The sequence below is a fragment of the Lepus europaeus genome, chromosome 3, assembly GCF_033115175.1.
Source record: "Lepus europaeus isolate LE1 chromosome 3, mLepTim1.pri, whole genome shotgun sequence".
NCBI lineage: Eukaryota > Metazoa > Chordata > Mammalia > Lagomorpha > Leporidae > Lepus > Lepus europaeus.
In genome coordinates, this window is record NC_084829.1 from 11,588,163 (window position 1) to 11,608,229 (window position 20,067).

General features: G+C 39.8%; 1 protein-coding gene across 1 annotated transcript in view; it reads left to right on the forward strand.

Annotated features, from left to right (window-relative positions):
* TMEM170B (transmembrane protein 170B) overlaps positions 1 to 16,205 on the forward strand; it is a 133,859-nt gene extending 117,654 nt beyond the window's left edge. The window contains exon 3 of the mRNA XM_062184599.1: positions 16,105 to 16,205. Coding sequence (XP_062040583.1) covers positions 16,105 to 16,205 — 101 coding nt within the window. The remainder of the gene's footprint in view (positions 1 to 16,104) is intronic.
* Positions 16,206 to 20,067: the final 3,862 nt, after the last annotated feature.

Below are 20,067 nucleotides of genomic sequence, written 5' to 3' on the forward strand. Positions count from 1 at the left end.
TTTGAAATCTACGTATACAAGAGATCTTCAAAAAGCTCATGGAAAATGGATATTATAAAAAACCTATGCATTCACCTAAAAGTTTTTGCACCAAACTTATCTTAATTTAATTTTCCATGAACTCTTTGTAGTACGCTCATGTATCCTAATCAGAGAAAGAAAAGAAACAGAAGGTGTTTCTGCCTTGAACCTGTGGAGTGAAATAGATAATTAGCTTATTATTTATTTTCATTTTTCATTTGAAAGGCAGAGAGGCAATGAGAGAGAGAGAGAGAGAGAGAGAGAGAGAGAGAGACAGACCTTCCATCCACTGGTTCAATCCCCAAATACCTGGAGTAGTCAGGGCTGGGCCAGGCTGAAATTCAGTCTGGATCTCCCACATGGGTGATAGGGACCCAGGACTTGAGCCATCACATGCTGACTCCCAGGGTGTGCGTTAGCAAGAAGCTGGAATTGGGAGCAGAGCTGGGACTCAAAGTGGTCACTCTGATATGGGTGGCACAATTGGTGTCTCAACCACGGCACCAAAAGCCCACCCCAAACGTCCCCTTTGATTCAGAATTTCTAACGCATGCATCCATAGGCAATGCAAATATATGACTGAACGCCATAATCCACAGTAGAGACTGCGTCCAGAATGCATAGCAGCAAAAGCTCTGGATTATGAACCAGGAGAGCAGAGTCATTGCTTCCGCTCTGGCAGCAAGGAGACTGATGTGCAGAGAAATCAGGAGAGAGGAGGGAGACTCACAGAACACCTGCCATGGGCAGGCGCAGGTCTCCCCCAGCCTAGTTAGGGTCATGGGCTAAGTTGATGTATGTGTCTCCATGGGCAGAGATCCAAAATGCACATTGGGTTAAAATTCTGGAAATCATACTAGAAACGGATGACCAGAGTCAATTTCTGAAAAGATGTGATAACAGTGTTTTTTTCTTCTTGCTTCTTGTTGAATTCTTTACTTAGTAGAGGGTTAATCTTATGACTATAAAATAAACTGAAAGTATTTCATTGTAAAAATCGAAAGAATAAGAAAGGAAGGAGGAGGGAGAGTGGGAGCGTGGGAGGGTAGGGTGGGAGTATCACTATGCTCCCAAATCTGTATACATGAATGACATGAAGTTTATATATATAAAAGATGAAAGGAGCCGGGCTCTCCAAGTCAGCACTAGAGAGTCATCCAAGAGACTCCCTGCCTGCCCTGAATTCTCATGTGTGATGCAGACTTTTCTCGTTAAGTCAACACTATTTTTGCATTTCTGTTAATGCAGCCTATCCAGCCCTATCCTAACACTGTACTATAAAATATGATGATAATAGAATATGTTATTATACGAGAATACATGTACATCATGTATGTATGCCCATCTATGAGCTGTCACAAAGCACGAAGGAGCGACTCTGTCATTATCTTATTACTATGTTGTTACTATGAAGGACATAGATGCTCAATTTGTGCTGTTCTCAGGAAAAGCGTCGAAGCACAAGCTGTGGTGACGTTCAGGTATGTGGCTGGCTTGCTCTGTGCAAGCACATTCTCCAAGAAACCTGGGGGGCATCTCTCACGCACATGCGACAGGCACCTGCGCCCTGTGCGATATTCCATCCCAGTTGCTTTTCCCTTGAGTGATCTGTGCCCCAGTCCCCGGGAGACGGCCCTGCCTCCCCATCTCAAGTTCTCATGGCCACTCAGCATTCCAACAGCAAGGACCCAGGAGATGAGATGCTCTCAGATCCACGCAATGAGGATCACCTGTTCTGTAGGGAGTACAGCTGTCACAAAACAAACCAAGGCAGTGGCTTTTGCCTGCTTGCTTATTGCTGTGTCCACTTCCCCAACAATTCTAACATATACAAATTTACTGTTTAACTTCTGCTCGATCCGTCAGAGCTGTTGGTACCACTGGCTGTACCCAGAGACAAACCTCACCGCAGCCCTGGAGGCTGAGAGTGGCAGATATGGGGACAGCAATGCTTTGCCCAGAAGCCACAGTCTCTGCTCAGGGCTGGAAGTGAGCCCAGTTAGCTTCCAGCTCTGGGGCTTCAAATGACCTTTGCTACCAGCCTGGTTACCACCCAAGGCTGAATGAGATTTTATTTTAATATCTTTCAACCAATGGGAAGGATCTCTGAGGAGTGATGTGTGTGTCATTCCTCCACTTAACAGAGACTCCCCTCCTTCGGACCAGGCAGCTGATTTTTGGTTTGTGGCACAGAATCCCACCCCAGTAGATGGGCAGACTTGGGCCACTGGTCACTCAGGGCACATGAGGAACTATGAATACAGTGGGACATCTGTCAGCCCGACTGAATAAAATCTCAAAGGCCATTGAAGGCCAGCGAGCACAGCTGTAGCATCATCCCCGAGGAAATGGTACTGCCCTTCAGAGAAATCACACACGAGTACACTCTCCATGGTGCTATCGTTATTGCATTGACAATTGGCAGCCTGCAGAATAAAGATATTTTAACTGTGTTCAGCTTTGGCTTTCCAAAATAATATATACTTTTAATAGTTTATAATATGTGCTTACTATAAACAAAAGATGTGATTTCTCTTCCTTATCACTCAGAGTGTAATGATAAAGTTTTTGTGTGGTTATAGGGGTCTGATGGGGAAACCAATGTGTTACAATTTAGTGGATTTTGTTTGGGCCCTGGACTTCAGCAAATTGAGCAACAACCAACCTTTCTTTCTCCCTCCCTCCCTCCCTTCCATTTAAACCAACTTCACTGAGTTATAATTTACATATGATAAGATGCACACCAGTCAAGGAGCACACTACTCTTGAGAAGTGTACACACGCACCCACTGTAATCAAGATATGCAACTTCCCATCAGCCCCCAAAGTTTACCACAACCCCTTGGCAGTCAGTCTTTTCCTCAATGCTAGGCAACAAATAACTGCTCTGCTTTCTGGCACTCTGGATGACTTCAGCTTATTATTATTATTCTTTTTTAGTGGGAGGTAAAATAGCAAGGTTTATTAGGGAAGGGACATCCATAAGGATGGATGGGCACCTCTCCAGACAGAGCGTGCCCAGTTGCTCAGACTGGGTGCGGGGGTGGGGGTGGGGGAGAAGGAGTGAGGTTACATTGTTGAGTGGAGAGATTACACCTGGCCAGACCAGGCGGGCAGCTCAGCAGCGAGGCAGAGGGCTGAGCGCACAGTCCAGTTGAGGCTGGGGCTTTTTAAGGAGATGGCTCTTGCTTCCCCACCTCTGCTCCTCTTGGAACAAAGGGCTTTTTGGATATAAATAGAAAAACTTCTCTCTTGAAGGTCTGACATGAAGGACTTTATGGATGCAAATGTTATCAGACAGGAGGAAGGGAGCAGGGTGTTTGAGATGCAGATACTGGGCTGCACTTGGGAGATTGTGGAAGATTGTCAGGCAGAAGGGGTGGGAACCTCTACCTGGCAGGTTATCAGGTAGAAGGGGGCAGGGCAGGATGCAAACTCTGGGCTGCCCCTGAAACACCATTGGGATGACCTTGAGATGCAGCGTATGCTGGACATAGATGTCTTCTCTTTAGGCCTGTTACACACACATAAGCTCATAACTGACTTCCTACCTAACATTCCCCCCTCAAGAGATAATAGCCAAAATTCTTTGGGATTATGGATGGAGTTCCGTTTTCTGTAACTTCTTCGATTTGGGTATTTCCTCTTGGACTTCAGCTTATTTTGTAACTCGGTGTTAGCAGAACCACACAGCATGTATCGTGTGACTTCTGCCTTATTTCACTCAGCATGATTATTAAAATCATCCATGACATTACACATATGCATCTTTCTTCTTTTCACTCGTTCCTTGTTATTGCTGTGCAGTTTTTATTGCATTGCTCTGCCACTGTTGACTCACTCATCTGTTGACGGGAATTTGGTTTCTCTCTTCGAGATAAAACCATTGTCACAGTCAAATCATGAGTATGTGTGTCCACTTTTTTTTTTTTTAAGATTTTTATTTATTTATTTGACAGGTAGTGTTATAGACAGTGTGAGAGAGAGAAAGGTCTTCCTTCTGTTGGTTCACTCCCCAAATGGCTGTTCATATAGTTGTCTTGTCTTATGTACTGGCTACAGCTCCCGGTACAATATTGAATAGAGGTGGTGAGATTATTTTATTTTTTATTATTTGTTCTGGATCTCAGGGAGAAACTGTTCAGTCTTTCACCTTATGTATGATGATGTTAGGTGCAAATTTTTCACAGATGCTCTTTATCAAGTTGGGGGAGTTATTGATAGTTTCCTAGTTATTGGTAGTTTCTATCAAGAATGGATGAGAGTCTTGACAAATCCTTTTTGTAACTATTGAAATAAAGATATGGGTCCATTTATATAGCAAGTTACAGTTAATGAATTTTGAGAACTAAAACTACTTTTGCAGTTCACTTGATCATAATGTCTTTCTTTTTTTTAAAAAAATATTTATTTGAGAGAGAGAGAGAGAGAGAGACACATACAGACAGAAAGGGAGAGATGAGAGAAAAGTCTTCCATCTGCTAGTTCAACTCCCCAAATGGCCACAATGGCCAATCTGAAGTTGAGCCGATCTAAAGCCAGGAACTAGGAACTTCTTCCGGGTCTCCCACGTGGTGCAGGGACTCTAGCACTTGGGCCATCCTCCACTGCCTTCCCGGGGCCACAGCAGAGAGCTGGATTGGAAGTGGAGCAGCCGGGATTCAAACGGGTGCCCACAGGGATGCTGGCACTGCCGGTGGAAGCTTAACCTACTGTGCCACAGCACTGGCCCCCATAATGTATTTCTGTTTTGTGTGTTGCTATGATTTGCTATTTGTTAAGAAATTTCTATTCTATATTTTGATGGATGTTGGTCTGTAGTTTTCATTTACTGTATTTTCTTTCTCTGATTTTAGTATCAGGATAATAAGTTGGGAATACTTTCTCCTCATTTTCTGAAATTTTTTAATGTGGACTTTTTTTAACTATAAATTCGATTTGTTTAATAGATATAAGGCTACAATGGTTATATAATTATTCTTGAGTGAGTATTGGTAATTAGTAGTTTTCAAGAAAGCCTGAGCTTTGAGGAAGATATTGCCCAAGAGCTCATAGAAGCTGTAGAAAAAGAAATTTCATCAGAATAACTAGCGCTAAGTGAGGGAATCAAACAGGCCTTCAAAGTCTTGGAATTAGCATTTCAAAGTCATTCGATAGATTTCAGAATACAGTTTCTGATCTTACTTTCTGAGATCACTATGGTATTTTGTTACCTGTCTTTATGTTTCAGGGAGCTGCTCTTGAGGGTCAAATTGATTTATAGACACATGCATACATGTGAGTGTGAGCCCAAGTGTTACTCGCAGAGGTAGACACAGCAGAGTGCAGGCTCACTGGTAAGTGTGTGCTGATAGAATGGGACTAGGTGTCTTCTCCCCTTTCATCTGGGAATCAAATCTCTGCCCTTTGAGTCCCAGAACTCTTCACTTGAGATTTTTAAAACCTACATGGAAAACAGAATTAACAGAAAGATTTATTTTGGTGCAAAAATATCTTTGAAATCCATGGATGTATAGAATTTTCGTAATATGCTTTCCAGGTGTTTGAACTCTTCACATGTATGTTTCCATGCTAGACAACCATGGAGCCCATGCATTCCTCCCTGCTGTACACTTTGGCTTCTTCTTCTGCCTGTACTTTTCTTGTTGCAATCATTCAACAAGTTTTAAAATGTCCTTTCTTTACCAGGTATGGGGGTTACTATGGAAACTTAGAGGCTGTATGGTCCCTATCAGTGTGAAGCTTGACGTGTGTGGGAGGGAAAGATGCTAAATAGAAGCACGTATAACCATGTTCCTATAGATTTTGTGCAGTAGAAAGGACATAAAATATGAAGGTTACACAAAAAGAGCTAGAGTGGATGCAGATTTTCAGATAGTGAGATGGAAAATATTCCCTTCATGATGGTTATGATTGGGACTCCAGGGGCCAAGAAAGAAAAAAAATCAACAAAGAAAAAACACATTAAGTGACTCTCTAGGAGGCCTCAGGGAGGGGGAGACAGGAGGTAGGAGAAGCATATGCAATGAAGTCTTCAGATGTTTTTGAGTCTGCCAAAAGGACTTTACTGAGCACTCTGCAAAACAGTCTACTGTAAAGCCATTCCCTGATTGGTTCATGTAGCATGCCTCATTAGCATACATATCATCCAGTCAGGGAAAACTTTCTGCTTTTGAAATGCATAAAATTCCAAACCAGGCAGTGTTGAGAAGCTGCTCAGGATAGCCAGCCCCCTAGGGCAACCAGCCCTTTGGGGCAGGACCTCCCAACTGCAGGAGAGCGTCACTCACTCCTTCCTTATATGTGTGCTTCAGTTTTCATGGACATGAGACAAAGAACCTAGCAGTGAAGAGAAGCTGTAACCCAGGGTGTGGCAGCACTCGATGGACGCGGTAGAGAGAACAGAACTCTAGAACTGCAACATGGAGAGCTGCAACATGAGAGCCCTGCTGCTTCCGAAGAATCTGAAAAGCAACAACAACAAAAGAATCCGGGAATCTCTGTAAGACACAAACCTGAGCAGCTCCAGCTGCAGACGCCTCATGCCTCTAGTCCTATAACTCCCACACCAGAACTCCTGCAACATACTTGGAGATGTGGATGAGGTCACTGGAGGGGTGAATGAAAGCAGGCTGAGGCATAGTTAGTTCCTAATGCCTGCCTTCTGATTGGTTGCTATTCTGGCCTCCTAATTGGTTAGATCTGTGCTCCTCAGAAAGAAGCCAATCAGAGAGAGCCACTTTGCGTATAAAAGAGCCAGCACTTAGAAGCTTCCCTGGCAACTCCTCCCTGGTAGTCCCCCTCTTGACTGCTGCAACAAGAAGTGTCTTGTTTCCAAGAAACTTTTGCTTTTCTCCCTGTCCCTCTCTATGTGGAAATTCTTTGGCATGAGACAAAAACCAGCACTGTCCTCATCATCCTGCAACAGTTGAAAAAGGGGTTGTAGACAGGAAGTTGTCAGCATTAACTCCTAGATTCCTGGATAGCACTACTAGAATAATGATGGCAGCACTCAATTAGCTGGAGAATGATAAAATAGGATAGATGTGTAGGGATTTGGTTGTGGAGCATGAAATATTTTTAGACTCATTGAGTTTTGGGAGCTTATGAGATAGCTACAATGTTACTGAGCTGATAATCTAGAACTCACAGTTAAGTATATAGGAGTCTAGAAAAGCCATTAGGTGAGAAGCATAGAGAAAGAGTAATGAGAAGAACTGGGGTCCTAGGAACCAGTCTTATTAAATTTCCATTTCTGATAGCTGGATAGAGAAGGGAAGCAGACAGAGAATATTGAGGAAAAGTTGTCAGAGAAATAGAGGGAAACCCAGAAGTGGATGGAACCAGAAAAGCTGAGAAAAGAAGAAGTGTTTAAAGAGAGCATAATTCTTGTCCTGATCTCAGAAGTCCAGTTAGGTTGCAGCTGAAAATGACTGCTGTGTTACATGATGCAGTTATTACTGAGTGCCTCTCCTCTTCTTATAGAGTAGTAAACTAGATTAAAAAGTCAGTGAAAGGAGAGATATGGTTAGAACATATATATTTAATTTTTCCTGAAGCTTAGCTATGAAGGGATAAAGAAGTCTATGGAATAAGATTTTCCCTGGTTTTGTTTGTTTCAAGCTAGAAGAGAAGAGACTTAAAATGCATAAATGCCAATGGAAGAGGATTAAAGCTGTAGAAGTAAAAGGACGAGGTGCAGTGCCCAAGAAGATCAGAGGCCATAGAATCCAGAACACACAGATATGTCCTTTGGGCTTCTCTGCATGGCAGGCACCTGCTCTGTGCTTGCTCTCTGTTGCACCTGCTAAGATCGGTGGTGAAGGCTCTGTTCTTCTTCTACTGTATATAAAGAACTGATTTTCTTTAGAAGCCGTAGGCTAATGACCCAACTCTATTTTCTCTTCACCCTCTTCTTTATGCTTTAAATTCAGCCTGAAATTCTGTGTTCTTTGCATAGATATGTATCTTTCTCTTTTTATTTATTTATCTCTTTGGTGGTATGCTTACTTATTTATGTTAGAGATATTTTAAATATTTACTCTGGATCACTTTCAGATTCATAACTAAGTCATAAAAATAGTTCAAAGAGCAGTTATATGCTCTTCTTCTTCTTCTTCCATAACAGTAATCATAGTAAAATCAGTAAAACTGAGTCCAGTTTTGCCAGATGTCACAGCGATGTGTAGCATCCTCAAATTGCATTTGGGTACCATGACCCCAGGCTGAGAGGCACCTTTTCTTTTTCTTGACCTTGAAACTTTTGAAATCTGCCTCTCAGTGCGAGTTTGTCTATTTCCTTGCAGTCAAATTCACGTGATTCATGCATCTCCCTTTCAAGTGCTGAGTTGGGAGTTTGAGAGCTGGCGTCTGTACTACCCATTTATCATGAGCCTGTGTCTTAGTGAAAAGCACAGTCATTTAAAGGAAAAAGAACTTGCTCCAGCTCCATATCTGGAGCTATAAATTTACTCCTTAATGCAACTTACCTGAGGGTTCTTCACGAAGTTCATGGAAAATGCTGTTTGTGAAAAAGCTGTGAGTGCATTCCAGATATTCTGCAACAACAGTAGTACACTTTTTAATTCTATTTTCCCACAGAGTGCTCTGTATAGCATTTATAGTTTGCCTCTGACATTTTCATGAAATATTTTTAAGGCACAATAAACTTTAAGTGTTAGGTTGTTTAATGTGCTACTGAAAACAGCAGAGTCCCTGGAGATGTGGTTCTAAGTCTTTATCATCAGTCATCATTAACTCACTAGGAACACTGCTAAATCATCAGAAAGCAATGCTTAGAGGATGCATTAGTCAGCTTTTTGTTACTATAATGAAATACCCAAGGCTGATCACTTTTGAAGGAAAGGGGTTTATTCTGGTTCATGATTCTGGAGGCTCAAAGTCTAAACAGCATGATATATACCTTGATGGAACCTCCCTGGTTGCCTCACATCAAAGTGCAGTGTCCATATGTGTTTGTATGTGTGTGATCTCTGTTTCTCTTTATAAAGCTCCAGGATTCAATCAAGGGACCTCTAGCTCAATGCTCTAATGCAATCTAATCACAAAGACCCCACCTCTAAACCCAGCAATTGGATTAAGTACTACTCACATAAGATTTGGAGGGATTAAACTACGTGAGTTCAGGGAGACAAGTATCAGACCAGCTACTGGTTCAGCCTGAAGTCTTACAGGCTACAGTCACCCTAACGAATTCCACAGCTTCACAGCTCCATATGCCAAGTGCACCAGCAACCAATCGTGGGCATCTTGGCTGAGTCGTCAAAAGATCTGCAGACTGTGGAGCATCACTCACCTCCCGAAAGTGGACATCAGAAGACGCTGAGAGCAGGCAAAAATAGTTCTTTCAAGCTTTTAATTCAAACACCATACAGGAACTATAACTGGGCCAAGAAATCAGAATGTGAGTCAGAATCTTAAGTGTTGCCTTAAAAAATTTACCCTCTAATTCACTCATTCCTTAATTCATTGAACCAAATTATGGTTGTCTTTTTTTTTTTTTTTTGGACTCAACTTTGCCCCAGCACTAGAAAATAGAGAAGAAATTTGTTGAAAGGGTGAAGTTTAGTGTTCTAGGTGGGGGAAGTGTTGTGAGTGACAGCCATTAGGTGAAGGGAACAAGGCTCTCAATAAAGTCCTGGAAGTTAGAGGAAAGGGCAAACAGGACAAAGCTGCAGCTCTGAGTGGGGAAGGAGAGATCAAGGGGACACTGCACACATATTAAGGAGTTTATTTTCCCATCCTAATAGCAAGGGACTGTTAAGTACTAAAATGATGTAATGAGATTTGGGTTTTGAAAGTCCAGTCTGCAATAAAGAGATTAGTTTGCAAGTAGACATACAAGTTACATAGTGGCTAATGCAAGACATGCTAACAGCTTGAACCAGGATGGTGATGTGGGACATAGGGAAATAGATTTATCTGAAGAGAGGCAATGTGGCTTCCTCAGAAGCTATCCAGATTGCCCGTTTTTCTTTTTTCTTTCTTTCTTTCTTTCTTTTTTTTTTTTTTTTTGACAGGCAGAGTGGATAGTGAGAGAGAGAGACAGAGAGAAAGGTCTTCCTTTGCCGTTGGTTCAACCTCCAATGGCCGCCACGGCCGGTGCACCGTGCTGATCCGAAGCCAGGAGCCAGGTGCTTCTCCTGGTCTCCCATGGGGTGCAGGGCCCAAGCACTTGGACCATCCTCCACTGCACTCCCTGGCCACAGCAGAGAGCTGGCCTGGAAGAGGGGCAAATGGGATAGAATCCAGTGCCCCGTCCGGGACTAGAACCCGGTGTGCCGGCGCCGCTAGGTGGAGGATTAGCCTGTTGAGCCACGGTGCCGGCAGATTGCCCGTTTTTCAACCATTTAGCCCTAATACATTGAAAACTTGCTTTGCTCCTCCATGCTTCAGTTTTTTCATCTGTAAAATGGGCCATAATAGTGCAACTAAGAGTTGCATTAATATACAACACTATACATTAATATACTTAGTTGCATAAAAATATAACTAAGAGTTGTTGAAGGGGTTAAATTTAGTTATCTGAATTAAAATGCTTAGGGAAGTACCCTGTACATTATAATCACATATCTACATGTGAACGTAACACACTACATATATATGTAGGTTTACGTATAAACTCATATGTATGTATGACTCTACATTATTACAATTAAAATATATTTAAGGCATTGAGTTGATGGGAATGGGAGATAAATTGGGTATGTAAGGTATGGGAGAGGTGGGCAGATTTTAGACAGAAGTCTTATTTACAAGCAATAGAGTCTGATTCTGCTTTATTTGAGCTGAAAGAATTGAGAAGGAAGGTATTAGAAGACAGCTTCCACCTCTTGCCAAAATGGAGAAATAGCAATCAGACTTCCCCTCTTACCCAAAACGCTAAAAAGTTGATGAAATATGTGAAGCAACACATTCCAAGCCATTGGACATCAGGTGAAGGGCAGCTGCCCCTAAAAGAGGGGGGTGACTGCGGTGAGCCTTACAGTGCATGCCCCAGCTTGCTGCCTTGAAAGGTTCTTCAGGCTGCAATGCAGGAAGGATGGACCCAGGAGGAACCTGCTGGACATCCTGAATGAGCAAGTGGAGCCTCCGAGCAGAAGGCAAGAACACAGGGTAGCTCTGAGGATGCACGCAGAGCCGCCTTGAGTATTCAGCTGAGGTCTGAGCGTCACACATGGACACGACAACCAAAGAATGAATACCTGCACAGGGTAGAGTGTGCTCAGAAGAAAGAGTATCTGGAACTCACACAGACTGAATAGCACCTGTGCCAAGTCAGCCTGGAAAATAAGTCACTGAATAGATATTTAGAATATTTAGGTCCTTAGGGGTGAAAATTCACCCTAGACCAAATGCTGCTCTGGTACTACATAGTAAATCTTGAAACCAAGCCCCCAAAATAATAAAACTGTTTCAAAATAATTTAAATATGTCTCATAACAAAGTTCAAGAATACATGTAAAAATAAGAAATCTAGTGCCCGGCAGGGTAAAATTCAATGTCTGGCATTCCAATTAGAGAACATTGGATATATAAAGAAGCAGTAAAATATGAATGATATTCAAGAGAAAAATCAACCAATCAAAACTAACAAATCACATCTGACAAGATGTCAGAACTAGGGGACAAGGAAATTAAAAGTTACTACAACTGTATTCCATTTGTTGAAAAAGCTGGAATAAAAATTTGACATATTAAGTAAAATTGTAGGAAATATTAAAAATGACCCAAACTGAACTTCTAGAAAAGAAAACTAAAATACTTTAGCTGAGGAATATTTTGTATGAGATTAATGGCAGATTAGACATTGCAGAAGAAAAGATTAATGAGCTTGAAGACACTTTCAATAAAAAGTAACCAAATGGAAGTTAGAGTTAATAAAAGACTAAAAATAAAATGAATAGAACATCACTAATTTATGAGATGATTGAAAGCAACATAATATATATGTAACTGGAATTCTGAAAGAGAAGAGAAAAAAGGAAATAGAAAAATATTTGATGAAATAATTGGTAAAGTTTCTCAAATATGATGCAAATCACAAGCTTATATTTCAAAGAAGCTCAGTAGACTCTATGCACATCATAATCAAGTTGCTCAAAATTAGTGATAAAGAGGAAATTTTAAAAACACATATAAAGTACTTTGGAGCAAAATAAAAGTGACAGTAAATTTTTCATCCAGGACAATATAAGCAGAACTGAACAACATCTTAAAAGTGCTGAGATGAAAGAAAAATGCCTCTCAAGCTACCATTCTCTACCCAGTGAAAATATAATTCAAAAACAAGAGTGAAAAGAAGATTTAGAAGACATTGGAAAGCTGGAAGAGTTATTCATCGATGGGCCTACACTGTGAAAAATGCTTAAATAAATTCTTCAGGTAGGAGGAAAATGATACCTGCTGAAAAATTAGACCTACACAAGGAATGAATTTCACCAGCAATGGTACTTAGGTTAATAAATAGTTTACATTTTTCTTACTATTAAGTATCTATAAAAAAATTGACAATGTAGTGTGAAGTTCATTACATATGTAGAAGTAAAATATATGGCAACCATAGCAAAAATGTTGGGAGAAATAAAATGAAAATATAATGTATACAAACATATAAGTTTCTGATATGTAACATAGTGTAGCAGTACCAGAAGGTGGACTGAATAGTCAAAGGTGTGTGCTAGGAACTGTGAGTTCCAAAGCAACAACTTGAAATCAGAAAACAAAAGATCTACCTGGGCAGCCAACAAAGGAGACAAAATAGAATCACACAATTATTCAGTTCATGAAAAAGAACACTGAAGAAGAGGAACTACATCATAATGAACATATAGAAAACAGAGAAAATAACTTTCAACCTAATTATATCAGTTGTCAGTTGCATTAAATATCTAAATGCCTTAATTAATAACCAGAAATTGTCAAATTATACACAGCCTCTGTGAAAGCTACATTGAATATAATGATATAAATAGGTGAAAATAAAAGCATGAAAAATTTTAGCATGTTAACACTAATTAAATGAAAGGTAGAGTGACAATATGATGTCAGAAAAGTGTGTTTCAAAGCAAACAGTATTATGAGGGATGAAAAGTCATTTCCTACTTAAAAGTTGTAATTTTTCAAGGGAACACAATAATCCTAAATTTTATGTACCAAAAGACACAGTTTCAAAATGCATAAGCAAGGACAAATAGATAAATCCACAGTATTAGTCACAGATTTCAATAATGACTACTCAATATTTGATGAAACAAGACAGAAAATCAGCAAGAATATATAAAGTTAGAAAATCACTATCAATCAACTTGACATAATTAACATTTTTACAGCACACAGTAAAACAATAATAGAATATACATTCTTTCCAATGCATATAAAATACCTATTTAGACCATATTCTGATCCATCAAAAATGCCAATAAATTTTAAAAATTCAAATCATTCAAAGTATGGTATTTGATCATGATAGAATTAAATGAAAAGCTAAAAAAGAGGACATCTTAAAATTGCCCATCTTAATATTTCAAAGTAGCTCATGCACCATAAAAAAGAAAGAGAAATTAGGAAGTGTATTGATATAAATGAAAATAAAACAATGTGTTAAAGTTCCACTAATACTTTAATATTTGAAGGGAAATTTATAGTATAAAATGTCTCTGTAAGTGAAGATGAAAGTCTTTACTTACTTTAAAGCCATGGAAATAAGGAGTGCCATAAAGATAGACAAGTAGCTCAGTGGAGTAGAATAGAGAGTATGGAAATGGACATACACAAATTTAAGCAGCTGATTTTTGTTAAAGGTATGAAAGAAAAGCGTTAGTACTTTCAATAAATGGTGGAAGGATAATTGAATATCTAAGCATGTGTGTGTGCATGTACACACCCATACACACAAACTACAATCCCTGTCTCACACCGTATAAAATAATTAACTCAAATGGATCATAGAGCTACATGTGAAACCTGACACCATAAAGAAAATATAACAAAAAAAAGTCTTTGAGACCTTGAGATAGTCAAAGATTTCTGTGATGTGATGCTAAAAGCAACCCAAAGCAGAAAAAAGAGACAAATCAGTCTTCATCAACATTGAAACTTGTGCTTTTTAAAAAAAAAAAAAATTTTATTTGAGAGAGAAGCAGAGACGGACAGAGACAGATCAAGAGCTCCTGTCTACTGGTTCACTCCCCAAAAGCCCACAATTGGAAGGACCAAGCCAGGCTGATGCTGGGAACAGGGAACTGAAACCAGGTCACTCACATAAGTGTCAGATATCAAAGTACTTGAAAAATCACTTGCCTCCCAGGGTGGCTGTTAGTGGGGAACTGGGAAGCTGGACTCAGAAGCAAAGCTGGGGCTTGAGCAGAGGGGAGCTAATCCCTCTAATAGGGGAAAGGAGTGTCCAACAGGGTAGAATGCCCATGCCAAAATGCATGATTTTTAGGGATATTTCTGAAGAGACTCAGATAGCAAGTCACAGACTGGGAGAAAATGGTTGGCAATCATATATCTAATGAAGTATCCAAAATGCATCAAAATTTCTCAAAAGTGAATAATAAGAAAATAACCCCATAACAATGAGTAAAGATTGAAACAGATACTTCAGCAAGTAATACACAGGACTGACAAATAGGTGCTTGGACAGAATTTCAGTGGAGTTAGTCATCGTTAGTTATTTGGGAAATGGAAATACACTGCCGAGAGGCGTCTCTCCATACCTTAGAAAGTCTAGAACTGAAGCAGACTTGTCAACTGTTCCAGAGGATGTAAAGACACTGGAACTCTCGTGCATCAGGTGGAAATGTGAGATAGTCAAATGGTCCAACAATTTGGAAAGGTTCTTGGAAGTTTCTTCTCTCTCTCTCTCTCTTTTTGAACAATGGTTGCTTCATTTATTGTGTCTAACCTGATAAAATATCATCACACTTGATACTGGTCTATTAAAATATTTGTAGCTTTGAATAGTTTTTCTTAAAAATCTGTATAGTTGATTTTTTTTTTTTGACAGGCAGAGTGGATAGTGAGAGAGAGACAGAGAGAAAGGTCTTCCTTTTGCCGTTGGTTCACCCTCCAATGGCCACCACGGCCAGCGGATCTCGCTGATCCGAAGCCAGGAGCCAGGTGCTTCTCCTGGTCTCCCATGCAGGTGCAGGGCCCAAGCACTTGGGCCATCCTCCACTGCCTTCCCGGGCCATAGCAGAGAGCTGGCCTGGAAGAGGGGCAAATGGGATAGAATCCGGCGCCCCAACCGGGAATAGAACCCGGTGTGCCGGCGCAGCAAGGCAGAGGATTAGCCTGTTAAGCCACGGTGCCAGCCTGTATAGTTGATTTTAAGAAGCATTTAACATTGTATTTCATGTAACTAGTGCGAAGTACATTCAAGGTAGGCTGTCCCAGTAACGTACAGTTGTGACAAGTATCCATCCACCTACGTTTCTTTTAAATCATCAATTTGTGCCCCAATTGCTTTAATCAGTATGTCCTGATATAGTATCCATTTACTGAGTGCATTTATTAGGATAAAGAATTGACCAAAGAAGTTGCTGATAAGAAATCACGCACTCCACAGTTCCTTTAAAGAGTAACTTACAGAGCTGTAAATGTAAAACTGATTTAGAAACAAAACAATAAAATAGAATATATCCTGGAGGCATACTTGACCCTGATTTTTTTCAAATAAATTAAGCTAGAGTTTGGGTATATATAATTTTGAATTTCATTATAATTTTCCTTTTAAGCCTGACTTAATGTTTCAATAAATTGAATGTCAATGTTGAAATAGGGACAATTATCAGAAATGAAAAGTCAAAGAAAGCATCATATTAAGTTATTGCTTTATATTCACTGAGGAATTTTATGGCACCACTGAAAAGAAAGGAGTTTTCTGTGCAAACAGTATCGTGTGCGCTTGTGTGTGTGCACATGCCCACGTGCGTTCTCTGATGAAGTTCACAGAAGACAAGCAATCATAGCTTTCATTTCTCTGGAAAGGTAAGACATGGGTCACGTACTTATAACCTGAATTTGAAGTCTTCCTCACTTCTTCATTCTCTTTTCTAGGTTCTTTCCATCTCTCTGCCTTGGCTGAAATCAGGTTCTCCATGTGGTTTTTGCTTTTACCCGAGATCTTGCAAAAAAATTCTTCCTCCTGCATTCAATAGCACTTTCTTGAGTTAAATATGCACCCATCAACTTAACCAACTATTTCACCAGGAGTTTCCCTAGAAGAAATGAAAGCATTTATGCACTTAATGACACGTGTGCCAATTGTCATAGAAGCTCTATTTGTAGTAGCCCAAATCTGGAAATAACCCAAATGCCCACCAGCAGATAAATGGATAAACAAATTGTGATATATCTATGTACAGCAGAATACCACTTAAAAATAAAAAGTAATTAGCCACTGATATTTGCAACAGCATGCTGAATCTTAAAATAATTATGCTGGGTAAAAGAAGCCAGACAAAAGTGTACGCTGTATGATTCTATTTATATAAATTTCTGGAAAGTGCCAACCAACCTATAATGACAGAAGACAGCTGAGTGGTTGCCTGGCTATTGGAATGGGTTGGAAAGAAAGACTACAATGGAACATAAAGAAACTCTTGGCAGTGATGGATATGACCACCATCTTGCTGGTGGTGCTAGTTTTACAGGTAGGAATAGACGAAAGTCAAAACTTATCAAATTGCATACTTTACATATGCAGTTCACTGTATGTTAATTATTTTGTAGTAAATCTATTTCTTTCAAAGGAAGTGGGGGAAGGTGGAGTATCAGTGGTTTGGCTCATCTCCAGGAGGGCTGGAGGATGCCGAGTAAGGAGCAGTGCCCACCATGACATTTCAAAAGTGATGGGTGGGCACCCAGTGGTGCTCAGTTGGGATCCAGATGTTGGGTTCTGTGCTGCCTACACCAGGACTGAGTTCTACTAAAGATGCTTTTGTTAGAGTTGCTATTGTATTGTCTGATGAAACTAAATGTAGCTGCCCCATCTTATTTTCAGAATGGCTGCTGCTTTCCTATTCCTCTAAACTGATTCTAGGCTGAGGGCATTGCGTAGATAGAACATGTGCCTCTGTCTTGCCTGGAGGCTGGGAAAGGGCATATTCACCTACAAGGTAGCAGATTTCCATATGCTGCAAAGGTAACCAGATGCTAGGTAGCCACCAAGAATAACAGCCAGTGTAAGATGACAAAGACAGCCCTACCTTACCTTCATTGCTTCAATTTCCTTAGCTAAGGAAGGAATATTTTACAAAATTTTTATGCAAATAAAACATGACCATATGTGTGGAAATACTTCATCATTTTCAGTATGAATGCAAAATGTTATTCTTAAAATCCATAAAACTTGGGAACTGAGTATTTCTGAGTTAAACACATCGAAGGAGAATAAGGTCCAATAAATGAGCAGGAGATTCCAAGAGAAAGAGCAAAGCTTAAAGAAACAACCAGCTGGAGATATGGAAGGGAGAAGGAATGGTTATGTGCTTCTCTTAAGGACTTTCTTTCTACAGCTATTTCTGTAGCTTTAGGATACAATAAGGATTAGTGTCTTAGCAAAATCATTGCAGTTAATGCATTTACACATCTTGTACATGTCACTGCAAATAAGCTGAATAAGAATGTTGCCATACAATATTTGTATATTAACTCATTCGCGTCTCTAGAACATGTATTACCAACTCAAATCTGGAAAAATGCTAATTCTGCTCTTAAGTTGTTTGTTCTACCTCATCCTACTCCATATCTTGCCCCTGATCTTCAAAACAAACAAACAAAAACCAGAAAAAACAAAAGCAAAACAGAAAAGTTTGATTATTCTAATTGAACGAAATAATGGAAATCCACACATAGCTTCTGTCTCTTGGTCTCATTTTTAGTTTCTGCTACAATGGCCAACACTGAAAATAAAGGCATATGGTCTAAAGGGACACACAGGTAAGACCCTTGCAATTGCATTTAATGGACTGTTTATCTGACATATACCTATAATGTCATTATAAAATAACATTAATTCTATTAGGTAGTTATATGTTATGTTTTATAAAATAAATTTTTTAAATTGTAGAACAGTTTTAGAATTAAAGAAAATTGTGAAAATAGGCCAGAAAGCTCCCATTTAGTTAACATATTAAATTACATGATACATTTGTTAAAATTAACAGACCAGTATGGATTCCTTATTATTAAATGAGGTCCATACTTTTATTCAAATTTCCTTAGCTTTGACTTCATGTTTCTTTCTAGTCCAGAATCCCACCCAAGACAGAATACATTTACTTATCACAGGTCCTTAGGTACCTCTTAGCTGTGACAGTGTCTCAGTCTTTCCTTGGTTTTAAGGTTTACTGTAAGGTGTTTTGTAGATAGTCCCTCAACTGGAATTTATTTGATGTTTTTATCATGATTACACTGGGACTATGGGTCTTGGAGAGTAAAGTGCTATTATTATCGCACCATGTCAAGGATTCATGCTATCAACGTGACTTCACTGTTGATGTTGACCTTGGTTACCTCCATGAGGAGGGTCAATGACATGCGATTTATTCTGTGCTGTTGCCACTCTACTGTTTACTTTTTAAATTGTTTTTCTAATAGTTTACCATGAGATTTTAAAAAACATACCGTAAAGTTGAAGTTTGCAGTTTTTATAATGCTACTCTACATGTGCCCTCATCAGGGGTCTATACTTGTACTATACCATATACCTACCCAGCTCTCCATTGTGCCACCATTCTATCAGTCAATATTATTTATTTTTTTTACTCTGTCATTTATTTTGGATCCCACCAATTTTCACCCCATAACTGAAGAGGAAATGGAACTAAATTTGCAACAAATAAACAGATACGAAGGAATGGTGAATTTTGGAATACAAAATTTGTATGTGTAGGGGAAGGGGCACATTTAAGGAAATAGTGGAAGGTAAAAATCAGCCTGCAAATTAGGAGTAAGTGGAAGTCCTTTGATGTTATGAAGTGCATAAGATACAGGTTGCTGTAACTCCCCAAATTGCCAAACCACTGAAAGGAAGCTGGAGGAAGCTTTCGCCAAGGTGTGCGTGACCGCGGGGATCAGGGAGGAAATGGAAAAGCATTTACCAGCCTGGGATAGCAGGAACATGTCCCCACAGGCGCAATGCCAGAAAGACCCAAAGATCCAAACTGCATTCCTATTTCCAAGAACCCATCCCCCGCACTAAATAACTGGCAATGGGTTGGATACAAGGATCCAGAAGTAATTGGGATCCAGACCTTACTTACCCATTCCCCTCATGCCAAGGGCTCTGAGTGAATACCCTTCCACATTCTCCGTGTCTGCCCGCGTGAGTTTCTCGAGCAGAATGGTCCCTGCGCTGCTTTCCCAGGGTTGCCAGAGTAAGGTACCACGAGCTGAGTGGCTTTAACAACAGAGATACTTCGTCGTATAGGTCTGAAGTCAGCACTCAGAGGTCGAAGTGTGGGAACATTTGATTCTGAGTTTGTCAGGGAGAATCTGCCCCAGCATGTCTCCTTGCCATGCTGATGGCTGGCCTATCTCCAGGTGAGATGGTACTCTGAGAAGCTGAGTGTCAGGATTTCATGTATGAACTTTGGGAAGATGAGCCTTCACCCATAACAGCCTTCAAATTTATTTAGTATTTAACCTTCGGTAGGCTTTATAACAGCTACGTGCCCCTTGCACATTTTAATATCGACTTTTAGCCATTTAAAGAATAGGTTTAAACTGCAAAATTATTGGCATCTCTAAACATTGATACTTCAAAGTGAAATGTTAATACCATTCTTTTAAAGTTATCCAAAGGAATCTAAATACCATAACAATTTAATTCAATAATCATAATTCATTATAAAAATACATGCATAATCTCCTTTGGGAATTTTATACTGTTCCTTTTTCTTGTCATTCTAATTCTGCAGAATATATTTTTGTGTCAGCAATTCTTTTTCTTTTTTTTTTTTTATTTTTGACAGGCAGAGTGGACAGTGAGAGAGAGAGACAGAGAGAAAGGTCTTC